General features: G+C 52.8%; 1 protein-coding gene and 1 long non-coding RNA gene across 7 annotated transcripts in view; both read right to left on the bottom strand.

Moving 5' to 3' along the window:
- The window catches only part of TPM4 (tropomyosin 4), a 35,083-nt gene extending 11,132 nt beyond the window's left edge, over positions 1-23,951 (bottom strand). For 3 of the 6 annotated variants that reach the window (XM_025368790.1, XM_025368792.1, XM_025368791.1), the window contains exons 1-5: positions 14,722-15,111; positions 8,993-9,126; positions 5,155-5,272; positions 3,602-3,672; positions 2,573-2,648 (exon numbers count right to left, since the gene is read on the bottom strand). In XM_025368790.1, the coding sequence (XP_025224575.1) occupies positions 2,573-2,648; positions 3,602-3,672; positions 5,155-5,272; positions 8,993-9,126; positions 14,722-14,853 (531 nt within the window). In that variant the 5' untranslated portion in view covers positions 14,854-15,111. Of the gene's footprint in view, positions 1-2,572; positions 2,649-3,601; positions 3,673-5,154; positions 5,273-8,992; positions 9,127-14,721; positions 15,112-15,246; positions 15,373-23,719 lie in introns of those variants that run through there. The other 3 variants (XM_025368788.1, XM_025368789.1, XM_025368794.1) reach the window with 2 other exon arrangements.
- Positions 23,952-24,956: 1,005 nt separating this feature from the next.
- LOC112612206 lies at positions 24,957-25,585 on the bottom strand. Its single transcript, XR_003116831.1, has 3 exons — positions 25,517-25,585; positions 25,237-25,404; positions 24,957-25,159 (listed from the first exon to the last, which is right to left on the bottom strand). It is a non-coding gene; the product is annotated as an uncharacterized LOC112612206 (long non-coding RNA).
- Between the last annotated feature and the right edge of the window lie 841 nt (positions 25,586-26,426).

Here is a 26,426-nt window from a genome sequence, read left to right as displayed (position 1 = left end):
CTGGACCTACAGCTGTTTTAAATGCTGCCTCCTTGGTGACACCGTTCACAATCTACCAAGGTCCCTCTATTGTATTCCCAAAGCACTGTGTGACTTTGCCAATCCCTTCCACTAGACTAAACTATGAGCTCTTCAAGAGCAGATGCCAGGCCGGGCACAGTGGCTCACACCTGTAATCCCAGCACTTTGGGAGGCCGAGGTGGGTGGATCACTTGAGGTCAGGAGTTTGAGACCAGCCTGGCCAACATGGCGAGACCCCGTCTCTACTAAAAATACAAAAATTAGTCGGGCGTGGTGGTGTGCGCCTGTATTCCCAGTTACTCAGGAGGTGGAGGCAGTAGAAGTGCTTGAGCCTAGGAGGTAGAGGTTGCAGTGGGCCAAGATCGCGCCTCTGTACTCCAGCCTGGGTGACAGAGCAAGGCTCCGTGTCAAAAAAAAAAAAAAAAAGGAGATGCCACGTCAATGGTGTCACATCTATCCCCCTAGCCCAGGGCAGTGTTTGGCACACACACACCAACTGCATTCATTCTTTATACATCCCAGTATCAGATATATGCCAGGGCTGGCATATATGGGAGAGAGAGGCAGGTGGATCATTTGAGGCCAGGAGTTTGAGATCAGCCTGGGCAACATGGTAAAACACCGTCTCTACTAAAAAAAAAAAAAAATTACACACACACACACACACACACACACACACACTCTACAGATATATGCCAGACACAATGCTAGTACTAGGGACACAACTCTGAACAAGACGACTTGGTTCCTGTCCTTACAACTTATAATCTAGCAAGGAAGGCATGCAATTAATGGAGTAATTATAGTAAATGTAAGAAATCATAATGCCAGGAAAAGTATAGACAGGGCTACACAGCAGAGAAATACCTAACCTAGATGAGAAATCAGAGAAGGCCTCTCAGAAGTGATGTTTAAGCAGAAGCGCAAAGGATGAACAGGAGGCCAGGCTCGGCGGCCCACGCCTATAATCTCAGCACTTTGGGAGGCCGAGGTGGGAGGATCACTTGAGGCCAGGAGTTCAAGACCAGCCTGGCCAACATGATGAAACCTCGTCTCTACCAAAAAATTAGAAAAATTAGCCAGGCTCGGTGGCCCACGCCTGTAATCTCAGCACTTTGGGAGGCGGAGGTGGGAGGATCACTTGAGGCCAGGAGTTCAAGACCAGCCTGGCCAACATGATGAAACCTCGTCTCTACCAAAAAATTAGAAAAATTAGCCAGGCATGGTGGCTCACGCCTGTAATCCCAGCACTTTGGGAGGCTGAGGTGAGAGGATCACTTGAGGTCAGGAGTTTAAGATCAGCCTGGGCAACACAGACTGCGCTCTACAAAAAAAAAAAGAAAAAAAATACAGTTTTGGAGTAGTGGCACATGCCTGCAAGTCCTAGCTACTCAGCTGAGGTGATAGGATTATTTAAGCCCAGGAGTTTAGGGCCTGCAGTGAGCTATGATCACGCCACTACACTCCAACCTGGGCAACAGACCAAGATCTCATCTCTAGGCCGGGTGCAATGGGTCACGCCTGTAATCCCAGCACTTTGGAAGGCCGAGGCAGGCAGATCACTTGAGATCAGGAGTTCGAGACCAGCCTGGCCAACATGGTGAAACCTTGTGTCTACCAAAAATTATAAAAATTGGCTGGGCGTGGTGATCCACGCCTGTAATCCCAGCTACTCGGGAGGCTGAGGTAGGAAAATTGCTTGAACTCGGGGGTCGAAGGCTGGAGTGAGCCGAGATCATACCACTTCACTCCAGCCTGACAAGAGTGAGAGCCTATCTTAAAAAAAAAAAAAAAAAAAAAAAGGCTGAATAGGGGTTTGTCAGGCAAAAGGAAAGCCACACCCAGCTGAGTGAATAGCAGGTGGTGGTTGTGGTGGGAGGATGGCTTGAGCCCAGGAGTTCAAGGCTGCAATAAACTACTATCATGCCACCGAATTCCAGCCTGGGCAACAGAGCGAGACTCTGTCTCAAAAAAAAAAAAAAAGCGGGGGAGTGGAGGTGATGGGAGAACAAAGAATGCCTGTGAAACTGCAAAAGCAGGAGCAACAATGAGGAAGAGAAGAGGCTGGGGAATTCAGTGGGGTTTGGCCATGGAAGTATGTCCTTTGTTCCCAATGTAGCTGCCACGTAGCGACGGCTTTGGGTGCTGTTTCAACCTAAAAAGCCCAATTCCACCTCTGATCATTGCTATACCTTTGAGATGGTATTTCTGGAGGAACCAGGGGAATCGGGTGAGAGGGAGACTCTGTATTTATACGACAATGCTCAGATCTCGCTAAGAGGAGCCTCATGTTCTATCTCTATCCTCCTGAGATGGAGATCAAAGATGGTGCTCAGACCCCATGGAAGAGGACCCAAGAGCGTGCAGGAGAAATCCAGCTCTTTCTGTAGGGGAGAATCCCTGGCTGCCAGGCACCTATGCTATTGTTAAAGAAAAGTCAGATTCCGAATACCCTGATAGGCTCCTGTATCCCTAGGCTCCTGTATCCCTCCGGGGGAAAGAAAAGAACCGAGTCCAGCAAGCCACCCTCCAGCTCAAGCCAACCACCAACCTTTTCAGACGCAGCCTCCAGAGATTTCAGGTTGTTAGTAACATTCTTGAGTTCTTCTTCCAGGTCACCACATTTTCTGCAAAGAGACAAAGGATTTTTATGTCTTATCTTCCCTTACAGCCGGCAATATAGCAATCGCCCCTACAATAAATGTTCAAAAGGAGAAACCTACACAGTCCCGGGGCAGGCCCCAGAAGGAATGTGGGGGGAAAATGGTAATGGATTTTTCTGTAGTACGATACTATGGGCTTATCAAAGCCTTATCATACCAGGCAGAGGCGAGGCGCGACCGAGGAGTATTTGGAGGGCTTGGAAAGCACTTCTGGTCTTCTGCCAAGGGTGAGGCTACAAGGACTTGTGAAATCTATGATTGATGAGGCCGACTCCGGAAGGTGTTAAGAATGGGACCGAGGGCAGGAGGCAGGCAGATAGCAATGAGAGTTTGCATGGGACACTCCGGGAAGGAAGCCCGGAGCGGATTTGTGAAACCAGATCTCTCTCAGCATTCCAGGATGCTCTGTGGGGCTGAATTCCTTACCCGGGGCCAAGAGGACAGGCGTTTTGTTTTTCGGTGCTTGTGGGATTCTGGTTAAGCTTCTCACCTTCCCCCCAGGAATGTGTCACAGCCAAACACTGACAGTAGGATCAAAGCATTTACATACTGACGGGGGAGTTGGGGGGGAAGCCTGCCTTCTGGAGCAGGTCAGTGTTCTGTTAAGATGGCACAGCCCCCTGATATATCCTCTCTGGGACTTCTGGGCTTCCCTGCTGCCTCCTGTCTCACTCCTATTTCCTCATATCTTTGCAGAAAGAGTCAACACGTGGGCAGCGCTTCCCATGGCAGTAAGAACAAGTCACCACCTCTCTTTGTCATGGAAGCCAAGAGAAAGAAAGGATGAGCCATGAGCCCCCGACGCCCATCCACTTCAGCAGAGGCCCCGGTCAGAGCCAATTCCCAACACAGCCAGCTCCCTCCCACTCCTTCCCAGGAACTGAGCCAGCCTCGCTCAGTCCTGTTCTGCCACTCACAGTTCAGACACCTCCGCACGCTCCTCTGCCCTCTCCAGCTCACCCTCCAGGATGACCAGCTTACGAGCTACCTGCAGAGACAGAAACGCCCAGCTGAGCCCGATCCCCACCAGCCGTGTCTCCTCCCACCCACTGCAGACAGTCCCCAGGGATGCCCCACCCAGATCCTTAGACCAGCTGCAACATGGGTTTTTCTGGTGTCTCTTTTCTTGTCTTTTTTTTTTTCGGGACAGTCTCCCTCTGCTGCCCAGGCTGGAGTGCAGTGGCACAATCTCGGCTCACTGCAACCTCCACCTCCTGGGTTCCAGCGATTCTCCTGCCTCAGCCTTCCAAGTAGCTGGGACTACAGGCATGTGCCACCATGCCCAGCTAATTTTTGTATTTTCAGTAGAGACGGGGTTTTACCATATTGGCCAGGTTGGTCTTGAATTCCTGACCTCGTGATCCACCTGCCTCGGCCTCCCAGAGTGCTGGGATTATAGGCATGAGCCACCACCCCCGGCCTCTTTTTTATTTTTTTGAGACAGAGTCTCGCTCTATCACCCAGGCTGAAATGCAGTGGCGCAATCTTGACTCACAGCAACCTCCGCCTCCTGGGTTCAAGTGATTCTCCTGTCCCAGTCTCCCAAATAGCTGGGCTTACAGGCGTGCGCCACACACCTGGCTAATTTTTGTATTTTTTGTAGAGACGGGATTTCACCATGTTGGCCAGACTGGTCATGAACTCCTGACCTCAGGTGATCTGCCTGCCTCAACCTCCCAAATTGCTGGGATTACTGGCGTGAGCTACATGCCCAGCTCTTTTTTATGTTTTTGACACAGGGTCATACTCTGTCTCCAAGGCTGGAGAGCAGTGGCATGGTCGGAGCTCACTGCAGCCTTGATTTCCCAGGCTCAAGCGATCCTCCTGCCTCAGTCTCCCAAGTAGCTGGGACCACAGGTGCATGCCACCACGCCCAGCTAATTATTATTATTATTTTTAGAAATGGGGTCTCGCTATGTTGCCCAGGCTGGTCTCAAACTCCTGGCCTCAGGTCATGCTCCCGCCTTGGTCGAAGTGCTGGGGTTACAGGTACAAGCCACCATGCCTGGCCTTTTGCTGGCGCTTCAACTGAAAGAGCTATCCTGGGGCCTGGAGGGAATCCTGATTCTCTTCCTCAGGCCTGAGGAGTGAGGCAGACAAGAGGCAGGAGGGAAGAGCCGAGCCATCGAGGAAGGCAAAGGAGGGCCTGAGCTTGCATGGTCTGAAACTCCACGGCTTGGGACCACAATCCTCCAGTTTTGCCCAACTGTGCCAAAACTCCCAGCTAACGACACAAGTGGGCTGATCATTCGGTTTTCCCATTACATTAGACAAGCGTCCGCCGGACTTTCTGGCATCGTGGGAGATAGCTTCCTAGCCAAGTGGCTGTCTCTGGACAAACATATGTTCACGCAGGAGGACAGCTGACCTAACCAAGAGCTTCCTTTCGTTGGCCCCGGCATCCTCCCTATCTCAGCAGATGCATTTCCTCCCACTTCCTGCTGCTGCGCCATCTGTCAGCCTCACTCACCTCCTCGTATTTGCGGTCAGCCTCTTCCGCAATGTGCTTGGCTTCTTTGAGCTGCATCTCCTGAATTTCCATCTTCTCCTCATCCTTCATGGCCCGGTTTTCTATCACCTTCATTCCTCTGCAAGGAGCAATGTCATCAGGACCGCCGTTCACTCACACCCCTCCACCCTCATCTCATCTATCTTTTTTTTTCTTTTTGAGACAGAGTCTCGTTCTGTTGTCCAGGCTGGAGTGCAGTGGCACGATCTCAGCTCACTGCAACCTCCAACTCCTGGGTTCAAGCGATTCTCCTGCCTCAGCCTCCTGAGTAGCTGGAATTACAGGCACCCATCACCATGTCTGGCTAATTTTTGTATTTTTAGTAGAGATGGAGTTTCACCATGTTGGTCAGGCTGGTCTCAAACTCCTGACCTCAAATGACCCGCCCACCTTGGCCCCCCAAAGTGCCAGGATTACAGGAGTGAGCCACCGCGCCCCACCTATCTTTTTAAAAATTTTTTTTGCAGAGATGGGGGTCTCACTATGTTGTCCAGGTTGCAAGCAAACAACCAAGTGATGCTACTGCCTTGGCCTTCCAAAGCGTTGGGATTACAGGCGTGAGATACCACCCCTGGTGCCATCTCTCATCTAAATGAGTCTCTAAATCTACTAAGCACTGTAACACAGTGCGAAGATGAAAACTCTGTGCACATATTTCCTTCATCTTGTTTTTTTTGTTTGTTTTTGAGATGGAGTCTCGCTCTGCCACCCAGGCTGGAGTGCAGTAGCGTGATCTCAGCTCACTGCAACCTCCTTCTCCCAGGTTCAAGCGATTCTCCTGTCTCAGCCTCCAGAGTAGCTGGGACTCTAGGAATGCATCACCATGCCCGGCTAACTTATATTTTAGTAGAGAGGGGGTTTCGCCATGTTGGCCAGGCTGGTCTCGAATTCCTGACCTCAAGTGATCTGCCCGCCTCGGCCTCCCAGAGTGCTGGGATTACAGGTGTGAGCCACCACGCCCAGCCTCTCTTCATCTTTACTGACTAGCAGGCACTTTTCTAAGTGCCTTCACTTTCACAACTGCCCTATGGAGCAGATGCATTATCCACATTTTACAAATGAAACAACCAAGGCGTAGAGAGAGGTTAAGTAACTTAAGGTTACAGAGCTGGTAAGTGTTAGAGCTGGGGTGCAGCCCTTGGCAGTCTGACTCCAGAGTCAGTGTCCCCTTTCTTTGTCTTTTGAGAGACAGCATCTCACTCTGTTGCCCAGGCTGGAGTGCAGTGGTCCCCTGAGAGTTCACAGCAGCCTTGTCCTCCCAGGCTCAAGCGATCCTGTTGCCTCAGCCTCCTGAGTAGCTGGGACTACAGGTGTGCACCACCACACTCGGTTAAACTAAAAATAATTTTTTTGTGGAGTTGGGGGTTCTGCTATGTTGCTGAGGTAGGAAGATCACTTGAGCCCAGGAGTTCAAGGTTCCGGTGAGTCGTGATTGCACCACAGCACTCCAGCCTGAGTGACGGAGCAAGATGCTGTGTATTTTATTTTTTTTTCCTTGAGACAGGTTCTCACTCTGTTGCCCAGGCTGGAGTGTAGTGGTGTAGTTATAGCTTAATGCAGCCTTAACTTCCTGGGATCAGGTGATTCTCCCACCTCAGCCCCTTGAGTGGCTGGGACTACCAGCATGCACTACCATGCCTGGCTAACTTTTAATATTTTTCTATAGAGATGGGGTCTCACTATGTTGTCCAGGCTGGTCTCAAACTCCCGGGCTCAAGCGATCCACCCGCTTCCCAAAGTGCTGGGATTACAGGCGTGAGCCACCACACCCTGCCAAGACCTTGTGTATTTAAAAAAAGCAAAGAAAAGAAGAGGCCAGCCTGGGATAACGTGTCATTGCTATGTATCATTCCCACTCAGCACAGAGACCATATGCTTCTGGCTGTCCAATAAATATGCCCATATGGGGTATCGCCCATTCTCAGCTAAGTCTCAAAACGCCCTCCCCCACCTGTACGAGGTCTCACCCTCAGCATGCGAGCAAGCTTGCTGGGATATTTACTGCCCCCAAACCCCTTGTAGCACCCAAGAGACCAAAGTGACTTGCCCAAGGCTCCATAGAAAGTGCCAGTGGAAGAAGCTGACTCTAGATCCCCCAGCTTCAAGTATAGAATTCTTTCTACTGAGACACAGCTGTCTCTAACAGGGGTGTCACCAAAGGCCTCTGGGGGCATGGTGCAAACAAGAGACTGGCCTTTGCAGCCCCTCTTGGTTTGCCAATATGGGAGCCCTCAACGTCAGCATCCAGCCAGGCTGGTCTGACTGTGAACAGCAGCTAACTCAGGCCACAGGCACAGCCAGGAGCCCTCGTGACTGGATCCTTCCTCTGCCCCGTGGCTGCCCGAGCTGCCCCTCTCTCCCTCAATTCGGTGGCTGAAGCAGAGTCTGCAGTGGCGTCTGTTCCCTCTGCCCTGGCTGTTCCACTACTTGGGAAGAAATTTCCAGCCTGGGCAACATGCGATCTCCAAGATTTCCTAGCTGGTTTCTAATCTCTGGTTAGTGGTCACAACAGCAGAATCAGAAACGCATCTTAAATCAGCCAGGCGTAATGGCATGTGCCTGTAGTCCCAGTTTTACTCTGGAGTGCTGGAGGCTGTGGCAGGAGGATCACTTGAGCCCAGGACATCGAGGCTGCAGTGAGCTGCGATCGCACCACTGCATTCCAGCCTGGGTGACAGAGTGAGACCCTGTCTCAAAAAAAAAAAAAAAAGAAATGAATCTTTGGGAGGCATTTATACTGCAAAAGCATGGTGGCTGGCTCAAGTGAGAACTCCGGCGTGAGTGAGGGGCAGACGCGATGGTCACTGGTTGGGCCCACACCATCGCCACACAAGGAACTCGTTTTCCATCACACAGAGACTGCTGCTTCTGTGAATTACACAATCTACCCTCAGTCTTCCAGAGAGCCTGTGTGCTAAGGCGTGCCAGAGAATGATCCGGCTCCCGAGGAGAAGGCACCCTACTGGTGGCTGGGATGCAGCACAGATGCCATGGAGGGGCGAGGAACAGTTTCTTTTTTTTCCTGAGACAGAGTTTCACTCTGTCACCCAGGCTGGAGTGCAGTGGTGCGATCTCGGCTCACTGCAACCTCTGCTTCCTGGGTTCAAGCTGGGGGATCTTGCCTTAGCCTCCCGAGTAGTTGGGATTACAGGTGCCCGCCACCATGCCCCACTAATTTGTGTATTTTTTTTTTTTTTTTTGAGATGGAGTCTCGCTCTGTCGCCCAGGCTGGAGTGCAGTGGCCGGATCTCAGCTCACTGCAAGCTCCGCTTCCCGGGTTAACGCCATTCTCCTGCCTCAGCCTCCCGAGTAGCTGGGACTACAGGCGCCCGCCACCGCGCCCGGCTAGTTTTTTTGTATTTTTTAGTAGAGATGGGGTTTCACCGTGTTAGCCAGGATGGTCTCGATCTCCTGACATCGTGAGCCGCCCGTCTCGGCCTCCCAAAGTGCCGGGATTACAGGCTTGAGCCACCGCTCCTGGCCTAATTTGTGTATTTTTAGTAGAGATGGGTTTCACCACGTTGGCCAGGCTGGTCTCGAACTCCCAACCTCAGGTGATCCACCCGCCTCGGCCTCCCAAAGTGGTGGGATTACAGGCGTGAGCCACTGCGCCTGGCCAAGGATAAACATCTCTACCCCTCAGAGTGACGGTTTACAAAGTGCTGTCATGCATCTGTTTGTGAACACGTGCATGTCCCCGTAACCTTGTTTACTTTCACACCAGCTCTGCGAGGTCGGCAGCACGATCCCCATTTTCCAAAAGAAAACATGGATGCCACTGGATTCAAAGTGTCCTTACCTCTCACTCTCATCTGCAGCCTTTTCTGCCTCCTCCAGCTTCTGCAGGGCCGTGGCCAGTCGTTCCTGAGCCCTGTCCAACTCCTCCTCAACGAGCTGGATGCGTCGGTTGAGGGCGGCCACATCACCTTCAGCCTGGGGAGGTCGGAGGTGCAGCCATGTGAAGAAGTATCAGGCCAGCCACCAGTGGGAGCCTCCCCCATGTCCTGCCCTCTGTTAACCCGATTTTCCCCATCAAAGCCCACCCAGGAGACCAGGCCATAGGGAATTTACACTCATAACCAAAATTTCAGTGTGATCTTCCCGGAAAATGTCCGGGAAAAACATCCACCACTCAATAGCAAAAGGTGAGCATCGCCAGGCGCGGTGGCTCACGCCTGTAATCCCAGTACTTTGGGAGGCCAAGGCGGGTGTATCACAAGGTCAAGAGATCGAGACCATCCTGGCCAACATGGTGAAATCCTGTCTCTACTTAAAACAGAAAAATTAGCTGAGTGTGGTGGCATGTGCCTGTAGTCCCAGATGCTTGAGAGGCTGAGGCAGAAGAATCGCTTGAATCTGGGTGGCAGAGGTTGCCAGGAACCGAGATCGCGCCACTGCACTCCAGCCTGGTGACAGAGCAAGACTCCATCTCCAAAAAAAAAAAAAAAAAAAAAGGCAAGTGTCCCAGTACAAGATGGGTAGAGTCAACACAGGAGGCAAACAGGCAAACATACCACATGTGCTTTGAGATGAATGTCAGTGTTGGCCTCTCCAGCAACACAATAGACCCAACGTTAGGCTAAGATCTAAGATAGGCTCTTCTCTGAAAAAGGCACACAGTGTTACCACATAGAGAGTTCTAGGGCTCACTGTGAGATTCCTAGAAAGCAAGGCCATCAGTGACCTGGCTCACTGTGTCCTGTGAGTTCCACTCCCATTCACCTGAAAGGCAAGATAAATGCAAGACTATGGAGCCCTCAGTTAAATGCTGGCCATGCAATTACCAAGGTGGGACGAGATCAGGCAGCCTCGTTGGAATTCCATCCTTCAATCAGCCTGGCTGAGAGATGGCAGGACAAAAAGATACGAAAAGGGAAAGAAAACTTGGTTGCAGGCAAGGAAGACATACCCCGATAGTGTTATTGGCTTTTCAAGGGGTTTTTACCTACAAGGAAGGAAGTATAATGGGAAGCATTAAAGCAGGAACTCCAGGGCCAGAAAGTCCTGGGTTGGAATCCCTGCTTTGTCATTTTCTTTTTAACTTTTTTTTTTTTAAACTGAGACAGTGTCACTCTGTCACCCAGGCTGGAGTGCAGTGGTGCAATCTCGGCTGACTACAACCTCCTCACCTCTAGGTTTAAGCAATTCTCTGCCTCAGCCTCCGGAGTAGCTGGGATTACAGGCGCCTGCCACCACGCCCGGCTAATTTTTTTGTATATTTAGTAGAGACGGGGTTTCACCATCTTGGCCAGGCTGGTCTTGAACTCCTGACCTCGTGATCCACCTGCCTCAGCCTCCCAAAGTGCTGGGATTACAGGCGAGAGCCACCATGCCTAGCCTTCTTTTTAATTTTTTTTTCGAGACGGAGTCTCACGTTGTCACCCAGGCTGGAGTGCAATGGCATGATCTCGGCTCACTGCAACCTCTGCCTCCCAGGTTCAAGCAATTCTCCTGCCTCAGCCTCCTGAGTAGCTGGGATTACAGACAGGCACCACCACGCCTGGCTAACTTTTTGTATTTTTAGTAGAGACAGGGTTTCGTCTTGTTGGCCAGGCTGGTCTCAAACTCCTGGCCTCATGTGATCCACCCTCCTTGGTCTCCCAAAGTGCTGGGATTACAGGTAATGAGCCACTGCACCCGGCCACGTTTTGTCATTTTCATAGCCACGTGGTGTTGGGAAGGTTGCTTCATCATCCTGGCTGTCTCCATCCCAAAGCCTGATTAGTTACAGGACTGCCTTGAGGCTGTAACTCCAGGACGTGGTGCTACTTAGCGTCAGCAGGTGGGATGTGCCAGAAAAAGGCATCTCTTATTGCCATGGTTTTATTTTACCGCAATTTCATCCCCACACATTGCACCCATTTTACAGGCGAGGAAACCGAGGGGCCCCACTGGGTGAAGTGGTTTTGTTCAGTGACTCAGAATTGGTAAGAAATGAATGGCCTCTTAAGACCCACCCAGGGCTCTTCCTTGTCAGAACCTGTCCCCTAGGTCCTGCCAGGGTGTCATGGCCTGGCGAGTTTTCCAGCAATGCCCGCTCTTTGGAAGGAATATTGAGAACGAGTCAAACGGGCCTCCACCGAGAGGAAAAGGGAAGCCACACTAGCTTTTTCCTATCAGGACAAATGAAGAATCCCTGAACTGGGGAAGGCTATCAAAATTATTAGGAAGGCCGGGCGTGGTGGCTCACATCCGTAATCCTAGCACTCTGGGAGGCCAAGGCGGGTGGATCACATGAGGTCAGGAGTTGGAGACCAGCCTGGCCAACATGGTGAAACCACGTCTCTACTAAAAATACAAAAAAAAAAAAAAAAAAAATAGTCGGTGTGGTGGCGGGAGCCTGTAATCCCAGCTACTTGGGAGGCTGAGGCAGGAGAACCGCTTGAACCCGGGAGGTGGAGGCTGCAGTGAGCCGAGATCGTGCCACTGCACTCCAGCCTGGGCAACAGAGCGAGACTCTGTCTCAAAAAAACAAAAATTATTAGGAAAGCCGCCACTCCCTCTCCTGTCCTGAGTTCATACGGGTGGCAGGGGTGGGGGGGTGGCGGGGGGAGGGCGCGAAAAGAATGAGGCTAATGTGGCTGAAAAACACAAGTAGAGTCAGGAAGGTCTCTTAGCCTCAGATTTCTAGAGGCAGACAGGGGTGTTTCATATTGCAGCGTCCTCTGAAACACCAAAAGCAGAGAATTGTGAAAACCACCGATGAAACTGTCTTGAGAAACGTCACTCAGGCCTTCCCATGAATGGGTGCCTTTCATTCCTTTTAATTGCATAGATCTTAACTCCTCCTACCACCTTCAGTCACTGGGCCAGGAACTGATGTTGCAAAAAAGCTCTGCAACCAACACCATTATTGAATTCTAGGACATTTTCATCACCCGCCAAAAACAAACAAACAAACAAACAAACAACTGCGTAGCTATTAGTAGTCGAGGAATTGATTTTAAAGATCAAACAGAGGTGCTTGATTCATGAGTTGTCTTTTAAGAGTGAGTAGCCCTTATGTGGGAAATTCTGAATCCTGGCAAACAATGCTTTTGGCAGATTTTCAACTGTCTGGAGTTGGGAGATACACGCATATCTGTACATGCATTCATATATATGTATTTTTGAAAAACTGCTAGTCACTGCCGAGTCATTTTGGGTTCCACCCCTTCCTGCAATCAAAGCCTTCCACACGCTACAAAGGATTTCCCTTATAAGGTAAAAGAGGCTTGCTAGATACATGTGGCAAAGGAACAGGAAGATGTCAGTTAATCACACAAAAATCTAAACGAAACCAGCTGTCGGGAAACAGGCCCAGAAGTCTACCACACGCCGGCTCCTGGCTTATCCTACAAGAGTCAAAGGGTTTTTCTTTTTTTTAAACCCACCCCTGGTCTTAGCTCCTTTTGCCCTGGGAAAAGGAACTTAGTTCCCAGACCGAGAGAAGCATCCTTTGCTTTTTCAAGAACTTCTTGAACTTTTTCAAGAAGTCTTCAGCTCTCCAAAAACAGCTTCCCTCCCAACTAGACGGTCCTGCTCCTAAGTCTTGGCTCGAGGCTGAGGGCCATTTTGAAGCCGAGTTAATTGTCCTCCAGCGAGATGACTTGGGATGAGATCAGAGCGAGAGCTGTGTCGGTTAAGTGTGAGAAAGAGGCCAGACCAGCTACCGATTGAGGCTTACACCGGGTTTGGGTTTCTAAGGCCTCTTTGGGCCAAAGCAGCCCTTACAGGAATAGAGGCTTCAACCAGGCCCATGCTGCAGCCCCCATCTGGGCTCTTTCCAGACCTGGCAATTCACACCACCAATTCCATCTGGCCGGGCATCTTTTGCCCCTCTAGGGTCCCCACCCTGAGTCTCAACACTTAGCTTTCAGGGCTCTTGGGCTTCAATCTCTACCTGCATCTCCATCCCCCACCATACAACTTTCTTGCTTCTGAGTCTGTGCACACCCCTGTCTCTGGTCCCAGCAAACTTAGTCTATAAGACCCTGCTCAACCTCCATTTTGGAGCCTCCCATGATGCCCCCATAACTGCACAGAAAATCCATGCAATGCAAACCTCGCTTGATCAGTGAGTCAGCTCCCCTGCCTCCATTTGTCTATGAGCTCTTCCCAGGGCAGAGAAAACACAATTGAGGCTGGGTGCGGTGGTTCACACTCTTAATCCCAGCACTTTGAGAGGCCAAGGTGGGCAGATCATGAGGTCAGGAGTTCGAGATCAGCCTGGCCAGCATCGTGAAACATCGCCTCTACTAAAAATACAAAAAATAAAATAAAATAAAATAAAAATAGCTGGGCGTGGTGGAAGGCGCCTGTAATCCCAGCTACTCGGGAGGTTGAGGCAGGAGAATCGCTTTAACTCGGGAGGTAGAGGTTGCAGTGAGCCGAGATCGCGGCACTGCACTCCAGCCTGGGCGACAGAGTGAGACTGTCTCAAAAACAAACAAACAAAAAACAAGAAACAAAACACAATTGGGCATTTACAAAGCGCCAGGCTCCACGCCTGAGATTTCACTCCTGGGACCCTCCCTGCTACTCTGGGGGGTCGGGATTCTTATCAGTCCTACTCACAGATGGGGAAATAGCTCCTACAGAGTAAATACCAAGTCATGCAGCTGGTGGGTGGCAAGAGATGGGACCAGAATCCATATCTGTCCCCAGCCCCTGGCGGTGCCACCATCTGTCCCAAGGGACAGCCAGGGGGATGATGCAGAGGGGATGATGAAAATCCCTCCTTCTTCAGACCCATTGTCTATCTCGGGCCCTGCCCGAGACTCGCGGCGGAGGCGCACAGCAGGCGCTCAAACGACAGTGGGTCCAGGGCCCCGCGCTTGCGTTCCCGGGGCCTTCTGGAGGAAGGCAGGGTCCCGCCGCCCCGGTTCCCGCAGGAATCAGCTGGAGAGAGAAAGGCGGGCGGCTCGGGGCTGAACTTCCGCCACCCTCCATCCCCACCCGCCCCCGCCGCCTGGAGAAGACACGTCGCCGCCGCGCCCCTGGGAACGGTCAGGGAAGTCCAAGCAGGAGCCGCAAAGCCGCGAAAGAGGCGAGAAAGTGCGACCCCCTCCCCAGATCCCCGGACCCCCGTTGAAATCCCTGTCGGCCGGTCAAACCCCAGACAATGGAAGCTCCACGTTTCCATCCTCACTTCCCGCCCACAAGTCCGGTAGCGGGTTCCCCTAGGCCTGGGACCCCAGAGCCAGCCCTGAGTCGGAACCTGCACGATGCGCCCCCTCCCGCCGCTTCACTTCTCCACTCGGAGATCGCGCACCCCCTCCACCCCATCCCCCCATTTCCCGCTCAGCCGGCTCCGCCCGACCCGGAGGCGGCGCCCCCTCCCCTGTCCCAGGCCCAGGAAGGAGGACGGCGGAGGAAGAAAGGGGTTCTGGTTGCGAGCGCAGGGATGTGGGTCTGCGATCGGCGTCCGAGGGCGTAAAAAGGAGGCCCGAGGACTGCGCGCGGGCGGGCAGCGCGGGAAGCCGGGAAGAAAAGAGGGCGCGCGGGGGAGGAGGCTGCGGGCGCGGGGCCCGGGGCCGGGGCGCTCACTTTCTCGCGCCGCTCGCGCTCGCCGTCCAGCTCCCGCTGCAGGCCCTGCGCGCGGTCTTCCGCCTCGTCCGCCTGCTGCTGCAGGGCCTGGATCTTGCGTTTCACCGCCTCCAGGGAGTTGAGGCCGGCCATGGCGCGGAGGCGCAGAGGCGCACGGGCAGCGGCGGGCGCTCGGCTGGACTCGGCTCCGGCGAGAGCTGCACGGCCGCGCCCCGGCCCCCCAAGCCTTTGCCTGCGCGGGGGCCGCCCCCGCCTCTCCCCGCCCCCCGGGCCGGCTGCCGTCGGGGCGATGAGGTCACCTGGCCGGGCCGCCGACGTCAGCACCGCTGGGGGAGGGCCTGACGTCGGCACCGCTGGCCACAGCTGCTGGAAAGTGCCCCTTTTCGGGACTTATTTGGAGAAAGCGCTGGGAGGCGCCGCCTTCTCCTCCTCCTCTTCCTCCTCCCCCTCCGGCTATCCCCGCCCTCCCGGCCCCAGGGCTCCGGCCTGGCCCCGCCGCAGGCTCCCGCATCGCTGCACACATACGTCGGAGGCTTTCTTCTCCGTGAGCTCCAACTTCTCTTGCGCGTCCTTCAAGTTCTCCGAATATTTATCCAGCTCGTCCTCTGTCCCTTTTAGTTTCTTCTGGAGGTGCGTCAGCTCCTCCTCCACCTGGGGACGACAGAGCGGGGAACGGGTCAGCCTGGGGGCGGGCACGTCCCCGAGGTGCAGGGGTGGTCCCACCCCCAATATTCACAAGAGTCCTTCGTCTGTCTCTGGGCCTCAGTTTCCTTATCTGGAAAACAGGGGTTACAATAGGCACCAGGCCATCCAAGCTACCTGATAGTAGGATTTTCACATTCGTCCTGAGGACCAGCTGTTTTAGCCTTATCGGGATCCCCAGTACTCTAGGGAGATCGATAGCAGCTTTTGGGAAACTGAAGACCCCTAATGTTTTCCAGAAATACACATTCCAGTTTCAGGGGTGCAGCCTCACCATAATCTGGAGTGAAGCAGAATCTCATTCTCCGTGCCTGGATCCCCCTGCCCATCCCTGTCCCCAGCCTTTCTCCCTCTGGTTCTGACCCCAACACGGGGTCAGAGAAACTTTCTAACAAATACGCCTGCCCTGCTTCTGCCTAGAACCTGCTATGGCTCCCTATGGCCCAAGGCAGTGGTTCTTAGACTGTCTTACCAAAATACTCTGCAGGGCTGAAGGGCTCAGACCTAGTGCCTCATTTCTGGGCTTCGGGGGCTTGGCTAGAAGAGACTCGCCCCTACAGGATCACTTTGTTTGAAGACTCGGGTTAAATCTTTAAAATTTTTGCATATAGGCCATGTTCATTTTAATAAAAATGTCCCTTACTTTCCCTAAATTTTCAGTCCTCTGTTTATCCCAAGAGTCTGCCCCCATTCTCCCACCAGTCCTAGTCTCAGAAGCTCAGGTCTATGGGATACAAACCACAGACCCCATCACCTCTCTATCTTTGTCAACCGCTGCCACACCGGTCTAGAGTTGGCTCAGGAAGTCTTTCCTGTCACCTCCAGGCTGCAGCTCCCTCCCTGGGCCCCCAACTCTCTGGATTAGGGTGATTATATCCAGCTCATGCCTGGATTTGACTTTCTTTTTTTCTTTTTTTGGAGAGTCTCGCTCTGTTGCCCAGGCTGGAGTGCAGTGGCATGATCTCAGCTCACTGCAACCTCCGCCTCCTGGGTTCAAGTGATTCTCCTGCCTCAGCCTCCCTGGTAGCTGGTATTACAGGTGCATACCAGCACGCCTGGCTGATTTTTGTATTTTCAGTAGAGACGGGGTTTCACAATATTGGCCAGGCTGGTCTCAAACTCCTGACCTCAAGTGATCTGCCCGCCTTGGCCTCCCAAATTGCTGGGATTGCAGGTGTGAGTCACCACACCTGGCTTGGATCTGACTTTTGCCTCAGATGGTTTGAACTGATCTTGTTCCTGCTCCCAGGGTGGGCAGGCAGCCCCCACTGAGCCCAGCTTCGTTCTCCTGCTTCCTCCCCACAGCAGGAAGCTCAGAGAGGTGGAATGACTTTCCCTAGGTCACACAGCACAGGGTTTGAGCCCAGGTCTTCTGAATATAAGCCTGTTATGAACTGAATGTTTGCTTCTGCCCCCTCTCCAATTCGTATGTTGAAGCCCTCATCTCCATGTGATGGCAATTGGTGATGGGGCCTTTGGAAGATGATGAGGTTTGGGTGAGGTCATGAGGGTTGACCTGCCATGATGGGATTAGGGCCCTTATGAGAAAAGACCAGAACTTGGTTATCCTCTTCCAATGTGAGGACACAGCAAGAAGGCGGCTGTCTGTAAGCTAGCTAGAGAGCCCTCACCAGACATTTAATCTGCCAGCATCTTGATCTTGGACATCTAGCCTCCAGACTGTAAACAACAAATGTCTGTTATTGAAGCCACCTAGTCTATGGTGTTTTGTTGTAACTGCCTGAGCTGACAAAGACAAAGCCCTTGGCCCTGTTCCTCACACCAGGCCAGCTTCCATTCCTCCCTCTCTGACTTGCTTCTTTTCTCTTTTTTCCTGAAGAGGGTATGTTAAAAAAAGCTGCTGTACCCGTGGCTTCTAGACCGAGCTCTGAATCCTATCTCGGTTACATGCTCACTCCTGAGTGGATGTGCAAAATGTAGCAGGTGCTCCGTGTGTGTGTGTGTGTGTGTGTGTGCGTGCTTTTTTTTCCTTTTTTTTTTTTTTTTTTTACACAGTCTTGCTGCGTCTCCCAGGTTGGAGTGCAGTGGCGTGATCATAGCTTACTATAGCCTTGACCTCCTGGGCTCAAGTGATCCTCCCGCCTCAGCCTCCTGAGCAGCTGGGAAGTGTGAACTCCAGGCTTCCCATCTTGCGGCCTGCTGGGTGTCAGCTGGAGGATGGGGGTGGAGGCTGGCAGCTGGGGGTTCAGCTGAAGTCACTGAGGTGACCTGCAAGGGTCTCTAACTGAGATGCCACAGAGAGCAAGTAGGGCTATCCTGTCTGAAGTCCTCAGGAGCATCCCAAGCTATGGGGAGGTGACAGGGCCCAACCCAGGGTGGCCAGCTGATCAGGGCAAGGTCAGAATCTATAGGGCGTGACCTTGACCTCCAGGTGGGGAGCCTGGAAGCCTGACTCCAAATTCAAGCTCTGCAACCCCCGTCCCCTTTTCTGGCCTTGGTTTCTCCATCTGCAGAAGAGAAACCTTGACATGTTGGTCTCTGAGCATTCCGGCAGCTGCTTTTGAACTTCTGCCTTGACTGAGAAAATGAGCCAGTTTCCTTAAAGACGTTTCAAAGGTCAATCTTGACCTATACTGTCCACCTGACTTCCTTCCAGATCTGTGGATCACAGCCTTTATTAGGTGCCAACTGTGTGCCCAGCACAGGACTCTCCTAACATGTAGGAAGAGTGAGAGCAAATCTGACAGCATTGAGCTCATCAGGGTATGAAGGTGGTTTGGGTGTTTCGTTTTGTTTTGTTTTTGTTTTTTTGAGATAGGATCTCGCTGTGTTGTCCAGGCTGGTCTCGAACTCCTGGGCTCAAGGGATCCTCCCACTTCAGCCTCCTGAGTAGCTGGGACAACAGGCATATGCCACCCCACCTGGCTGGTTTGGGATTTTTTGTTTGTTTGGTTTGGGGTTTTGACTGCTTTTTTGGGGGCAGTGTTTGGGCATGAACAGGTGAGGATGGAGATAAGGCCGGCAGGGGGCTATCTGGCATTTAGAATGTATTGGGCATGTTACGAAGTTTTTTTGATATATTTTTTTGAGACGGAGTCTTGCTCTGTTGCCCAGGCTGGAGTGTAATGGCGTGATCTCGGCTCACTGCAACTTCCACCTCCCAGACTCAAGTGATTCTCCTGCCTCAACCTCCCTAGTAGCTGGGATTACAGGCTTATGCCACCAAGCGCAGCTAATTTTTGTATTTTTTGTAGAGACAGGGTTTTGCCAGGCTGGTCTCAAACCCCTGACCTCAGGTGATCCGCCCACCTTAGCCTCCCAAAGTGCTGGGATTACAGGTGTGAGCCACTGTGCCCGGCCAGGGCGTGTTACAAATATTGTCCCAGGGAAGCCCCATACTACAGAAGGGCAAACTGAGTCTCTGAAAGGGGAAGGGACTTGCCTGATGCCACACAGATGGGGGATTTGAATCTTTGTGAGTCTGATTCCAAAGCTGGTTTGCTCGACTTCTAGACCATGCTGGACCCACTGCTAAGAATGACTTTCTGCTTTTTACTGGGAGGGCTTCTACTGTCCCTCCGTGCTCAGTCCCAAGGCTCCCCAACCCTGGTGGCCTGCTCTGCTGCCCTGAGCAGAGCTTTCATCACCCCTACGGCCCTCCCAGCCTCTGTCCCTTCCTCTGGTCTGGCCCTGACCTCTGAGTTGGAGGTATTCACGGTCTGTCTCCCTCAGCTTGGAGTTCCTTGGGGGTCAGGTCTGGGGCCACGATGGGCCCCAGCATCAGGACACTGTAGGAAGTGTTTGGGATGAATTGATGACACAGCCCCAAACCCTTCAGTGGTAGGCAGTGAGTATAAAAAATAAATGAGAGCTGGGCGTGGTGGCTCATGCCTGTAATCCCAGCACTTTGGGAGGTCGAGGTGGGTGGATCACGAGGTCAGGAGTTCGAGACCAGCCTGACCAACATGGTGAAACCCCGTCTTTACTAAAAATACAAAAATTAACCGGGCGTAGTGGCGCGTGCCCGTCATTGTCCCTCTGTGAGCCTCAGTTTCCCAGCCTGTCATAGGATTACCTTAGTCCCTGCAAATGTGGCCTTGGGGCGGGGCTGAGGCAGGATGTGGGGTCAAAGGCCAGTGGTGGAGGATGTTGCTGCCCTGGGAGGGGAGTGGGCAGGAAGCGGCCAGGCTGGGCCTCTTTGTCCTGTTCCCACACTGGGGAGGCAGGGCCAGAAATCAGTGCTTGGCTGCTGGGATCAGGCTGGCTCGAGAGCCCGAGAGCTGCTCTCTCTGGCCTCCTGCAGCATCAGGCACTCTAAGTGCCTCTATTCCCCAGCAGGACTGGCCATCAGCTCCCATGGGGCTCTGGCTTCTGCTTGGGAATTCTGGGATCTTGGGTTCCACACCTGAACTTCAGAAGGCCTCATGTGTTCCCATTTCACAGATGAGGACACTGAGGGCCCAGAGATGTGCAGGAACGTGTCCTCAGTCATGAAGCTAGGAGAGTCACAAAGACCAGGCTCTGTGGCTCAAGTCTGTGATCCCAGCACTTTGGGAGGTTGAGGTGGAAGGATCACTTGAGCCCAGGAGTTCAAGACTAGCCCGGGCAACATAGTGAGACCCTGTTTCTACAAAAAAATAAAATAACTAGCTGGGCGTGGAGGCGTGCACCTATAGTCCCAGCTACTGGGGAGGCTGAGGTGGGAGGATCACTTGAGCCTGGGAGTTTGAGACTGCAGTGAACTGTGATTGCACCACTGCACTACAGCCTGGGCAACAGAGTGAGACCCCTATCTCTAAAAAATGAGGCTGAGGTGGGAGGATCACTTGAGCCTGGGAGTTTGAGATTGCAGTAAGCTGTGATTGCACCACTGCACTACAGCCTGGACAACACAGTGAGATCCTCATCTCTAAAAAATAAAAATACATTTAAAGACTGACATACACAAAGTGTGTGCTAGTCTATGGAGTGTTGCCTCAAAGCCAGTCTATGGAGACTGGCTTTGAGCCCAAGTCTACTCCAGTGGGCATTTTTGTGGGACAAAAAAGACATAATGAAAAGAACCTGTCCTCACCTCCTTGGCCATGCAGCTGGCTGGAGGTTTTGAGGATCCTTTCCTTTTGAACTTGTGACTGCCTTGCGAGACAGCCACTCACACCTTAGTAAGAATTAGAACCATAAACTTGTTTCTCTCTGAATCTCTGGCTAAGTCCCTCATGGTGAGGGCTAAATGATGGCTAGAAGCTGGCCCAGCACAGGATGAATGTCTGTGTTTGCCAGGGAGGGGCACAGAGAAGGCGAAGAGAGCTTGTGGCAGGGAACATTGGGGTGGGGCTTGGCCTGAGCGAATGTGCCACAGACTCTTAGGGCAGCCCCAGGGCACTGGGGGCTGGGGAGGCCCAAAGGGGAAGTAGGGTGGGGCAGGAAATCAACCCACATTTATTGAATGCTTACTCTGAGCTAGGCACCGGGCCAATGGTTCCACCTGTACAGTCACCTTTAATCCTGTCACGGGGCGGCGAGGGAGGCCCTACTGTCACTTCCATATCTCACTCAGGCAGCCGTCCGGGACACCCAGCGACTAAGCCATGACTCAAACATGGCCAGTCTGAGCCCCGAGCTTTCGCCTTTAGCGGCTGGGCTGGCCTGGCTCCTAGCCTGGGTGGGGCTGGGCACTCAGTGCCATGGTCTTAGGCATCTCCCAGGGCTTATCGGAGACCTGGACGCTCCCCAGGGCTTGGCAGTTGACTTCGGTATGTGGATTAGCTTTGTGGGGAACATGGCTCTGTGGGAGGGGACTGCCTTCCTCCCACCCACTGCTCATGTCCGCTGTGCTCCAAACCATGGCCACGGCCTTGGGACTCCAATGCACTCTCTTTCCCAGGGTTCCCAGGACTCTTGTCTCCAATGCTCTGGATCTGTGTGGGCTCTTGGCTGCCAGGAGATGAGAAATGGCCTCCCTGCCCGTCTGCCATGGGCGGCCCATCTCCCCCGGCCTCCAGGCTTATAGCAGGGACACCCCCACATACATATTGAGATTCTCAGACTCACTGTCAACTCTGCTGCCATCCTAGTCCCCAGAGCCCACCCAGTCACCCCTGCAGCAGGTCACCGCCCTGGGATCCCACCACACACACAAGCGCCCTGCCACTCTCCTGGGCAGCTGCCCAAGAGACCGTGGGCTCCTGTCACAGTGGAAGCTTCCTGATCCAGGGGCATAGCATCACCTACACGCACACCCAGGTCTGCACAGCCCCCCTCACATCCACACGCACACGCCAGCAGAAACAGTCACTGACACACACGCTCCGACAGAAACACACACTCATCCACACACACACAGCCCAATAGAAACACACACACATCCACACACACACACCAATAGAAACACACACTCATCCACACACACCTTGACAGAAACACACACTCATCCACACACACACCAATAGAAACACACACTCATCCACACACAATAGAAACACACACTCATCCACACACACAGTAGAAACACACACTCATCCACACACACACCAAGAGAAACACACACTCATCCACACACACAATAGAAACACACACTCATCCACACACCAATAGAAACACACACTCATCCACACACACACCAAGAGAAACACACACTCATCCACACACACACACCAATAGAAACACACACTCATCCACACACACACCAATAGAAACACACACTCATCCACACACCAATAGAAACACACACTCATCCACACACACACACCAATAGAAACACACACTCATCCATATGCACCTCAATAGAAATACACACATGCACACATGCCAACAACAGAAACACACTCATCCACACACATACACACCCATAGAAACACACACTCATCCACACACCCCAACAGAAACACACACTCATCCATACACATCCCCACACACACCAACAGAAACACACACTCATCTAAACATGCACACACACCCCAACAGAAATACAGTCACCAACACACAAACAGAAACACACATCCAAACGTGCACGTGCACACACAGACACGCCAGCAGAAACCCATCGCCCTGACACACATATGCCAACACAAACATAGCCACATCAACATGTACTTTCAATCACTGTCATGCCAGCATTTGCACAAGCACACACACAGTCAGCCTCTCCCACTACCCTCACAGACCCCCACCATCTACACGCAGACTCACAAACACACCCACACTCTTTCACACCTCCTTTCCAACAGCCGCTTGCAGCGTCCCACACACTCACAGCTCTCCTAGTACACACTCGTTCTCACAGTCACCTTTACCCCTCTGCACTCTCTTCAGCTGAAACATATGCACATGTACAGACAGACACATAAAACAGACACATACAACACATGTGCACACACAGAAATGCTCAAACACACACAGACACACGGAGAACTCACACACACACAAATATGTGTAGACACACAGACGCGCAGAAATGCTTAAACACAGAGACACGCAGACGCACAGACACACGCTCAGACATACACAAATACATGTACACACAGACACATACAAATGCCCAAACATGCGGATACACACACAGACACAGAAATGCTCACACACTCACAGAGAATTGCTCAAACACACACAAATGGCCGGGTGCGGTGGCTCATGCCTGTAGTCCCAGCACTTTGGGAGGCAGACGCCGGTGGATCACCTGAGGTCAGGAGTCGGAGACCAGTCGGGCCAACACGGTGATATCCGTCTCTACTAAAAATACAAAATTAGCCAGGTGTGGTGGTGGGTGCCTGTAATCCCAGCTACTCATGAAGCTGAGTCAGGAGAATCGTTTGAACCCAGGAGGTGGAGGTTGCAGTGAGCCGAGATTGGGCCACTGCACTCCAGCCTGGGCGACAGAGCGAGACTCCGTCTCACACACACACACGTACATACACGTGTACACACACGCAAACACACGTACACACACGCAAGTACACACACGCTCAAACACACGCAAATACACACACACAGCATGTCCCCAACCACCCTCTCTATTACACAACCTCCCAGCTCAAACAACACCTCTACCTCTCTCATGAACGTTTTCACTCTCTTCCTCCCCACACCACCTCTCTGTCAAACTCACTTTGTTCGCACTGGCCCTGCTGGGGAAGGGTTCGATCGTCACCCCCCTTTCAGCACAGGACCCCATCCAAGGAAGGCAATGGTCTCCTCTCGCTCTTCCTCGGCCAAAGCATCAGCTCACTGTCCTCCCCACCGGCAGGTGTCTGCGACCCCCACCTGGGCTCCAGACCCCGGCCTTCCGCACAGAGAGGACGCCCAGCAGCCCAGCGCGACCCAGCGGAGGGCACCTCACCTGCTTGCACTTGTCCTCGGCGGCTTTCTTATCCGCCTCGGCCTGCTCCGCGCGGTCGATGGCATTCTCCTTGTCCAACTTCAGCATCTGCATTTTCTTCTTGATGGCCTCCATGGCTGGGCTCTGGCGCAGGGGGCGTGGGGAGCGCGGCTAGCTCTGTGGGGGCTGCGGCACGCGGGAGCTGCGGCTGCGGGGCCGAGTGAGCCTGGCAGGGTGGAGGAGAGGGCCTTATAGCCTTCCAGGGTGCCCCCGCCCTCCTGCCGGGCGAGTCTTGGAGGAGGCCCAAGCCCAGGCCGGCCGGGCCAGCCGCCACTCGCTTGCTCAGGAGGACTTGGCCAGCTCACCGTGCTCCCGGCAGCCCTCGCCTTATTTGGACCTAGGATTTTCTTAAAGGAAGAAAAAAAAAGATCCTAGCCGTTTCCATTTTTAACCTGGTGACACAGGTCCCGCGTGGGTGTGTGGGCACGGCACAGGCCCAGGAGAAGCTGCCCGGGCAGGACCTAGGGTGGGGGCTGCTCTGGGCTGCCTCAGTTTCCCCATCCGTCGTTGGGAGGAATGAAGAGGGCTGTGGGTGGGTGCGGAGTCCTGGCGCTGCGATGTGGGGAGGCTCCTGTCTTTTCTGCCTTGGTCTTGTCTGTGGCCCCCAGAGTACCTGGTCCCTAAAAAATGGGAAAATACTTGTTAAGTAAAATGAGCAATTCTCCCTACACACACACGCTTTTCTCTGCCTAGGAAATGTTAGGAAACGTCTATTTATCTTTCAAGGCCCAGATCCAATGGTCTCTCCTTCAGGAAGCCGTCCTGGATTCCTAGACAGACTTTTGGACTTCCAGCCCAGCATCAAGCCTCCTCCTCCCCTTTGGGTCCTGCCTCTCCAGTATCAGGGATTAGACCTGCACCCCATTTCCTGCCACCACCCCCAGGGAGCCTTCCTGGATTTCTCCCACCTCTTTCTGCTGTGCCTCTGTCTCTCTTTTGGTGACTGTCCCTGTGTCTCTCTCAGCTCCCCACTTAAGACTCTGCCCCCAACTCTCTCCATACAGGACCCCTGTACCCTAGTTTTCTCACCTCCAGGCCTTTGTGCCGTCTGTCTCCTTGGCCCTACTGTGCCTCCTTTCTCTCCTCCAGCAATCTGGGGCAGGATTCGCTGACTCCAGAAAGCTTTTTCCTTCCTTAGAGAGTAGAGCTAAAAGAATAAAACAAAAAGAAAGTTTTTTTTTTTTTTTTTTTTTTTTTTAAGAGAAAGTTTAATTTATTGGCTCATTCATTCAGGCACTGCATTCCTCTCATGTGCTGTGCCCTAGCAGTGCACACACATGTAACAGTAACAGCATGTGGGAGCTGTTACTGTTATTATTTGAGCATCATTTATGAGATGTGACCTGCTTTGGGGCAGGCCTGGGGCTGGGTCTCGTCTGTGGTTTTCTGAGCACCTGGCCCCTAGAAGATGGGAAAGTATTTGTTAAAATGAACACACACACACACACAGGCACACACACACACGCACATACACACACTTCTCTGCCCAGGAACTTCTGTTTATCCTTCAACGCCCAGATCCAATGACTCCTCCTCAAGGAAGCCTTCCTGGATTCCTAGACAGACTCCTGGACTCCCAGCCAGCATCAAGACTCCTGTGTGGGATGAAGTGGAGGTAGGGAGGCCTCCTCGTTTTCTGCCCAAGGCTATAGAGGAAACAGGATCGTGGGAGAGATGGGTAGTGGTCAGTGCCACTGGGGACTGTAGGTTCAGGCCAAGAGTGTCCAGCTCCCGTCTGCCCCCTCCCAGCTGCCTCACTGTCCATTAAGCCAGCTTCCTTCTCTTTGTCATGGTGAGAACTTCAACCCTGTTGGTGCAGGGGCTGAAAAGGTAGCACATAGAACATTCTAGAACTTCTTTCATGCACTGAAGACGTTGACTTCTCCCTGTGTTCTGGAATTAAGGGAGTCCTTAATTAAGGGAGCCCAGACCCCTCCCCAACTCCATTTTTCATCCTTCCCCCTTATACAACCCCTCCCCCATGCTACACAGGCAGTTTCCTCCTGTGACAAAAGCAGACCAGAATAATTGCATCTCAAGGGACGTCAGTCACGATGAAAGGATCCTGGGTGGATAATGAAGAAATGCCATTCATGGACTAAGCTCAGCAGATGACTCACAGATCCCACTTCACTCTCCCTGAGCCCTAAACCGGGGACTGTTTTTATTCCCTTCGTTTGTTTTTTGGAGACAGAGTCTTGCTCTGTTGCCCGAGCTGGAGTGCACTGGCATGATCTTGACTCACTGCAACCTCTGCCTCCCGAGTTCAAGTGATTCTCCTGTCTCAGCCTCCCGAGTAGCTGGGACTACAGGTGCCTGCCACCACGTCTGGCTAAATTTTTGTATTTTTAGCAGAGACGGGGTTTTGCTATGTTGGCCAGGCTGGACTCCAACTCCCGACGTCAAATGATCCACCCACCTCTGCCTCCCAAAGTGCTGGGATTACAGGCATGAGCCACCATGCATAGCCTTTTATTCCTATTTTTACAGAGGAGGAAGTTGAGGCTGGCCCTCCATGTCAGAGGCCATCTAGCCAGGAGAGGCGGCTGCAACGGAGGCCCCTTTGCCTTTACAACAAACTCCAGGAATGAGCTGCGGTTATGAGCCCCTCCCTGTGCTACAAATGGGGAAACTGAGGCCCAGAGTGGCTCACCCACAGTCACCCAGC

The sequence above is a fragment of the Theropithecus gelada genome, chromosome 19, assembly GCF_003255815.1.
Source record: "Theropithecus gelada isolate Dixy chromosome 19, Tgel_1.0, whole genome shotgun sequence".
Taxonomy (NCBI): domain Eukaryota; kingdom Metazoa; phylum Chordata; class Mammalia; order Primates; family Cercopithecidae; genus Theropithecus; species Theropithecus gelada.
This window is presented reverse-complemented; position numbering and strand designations above follow the sequence as displayed.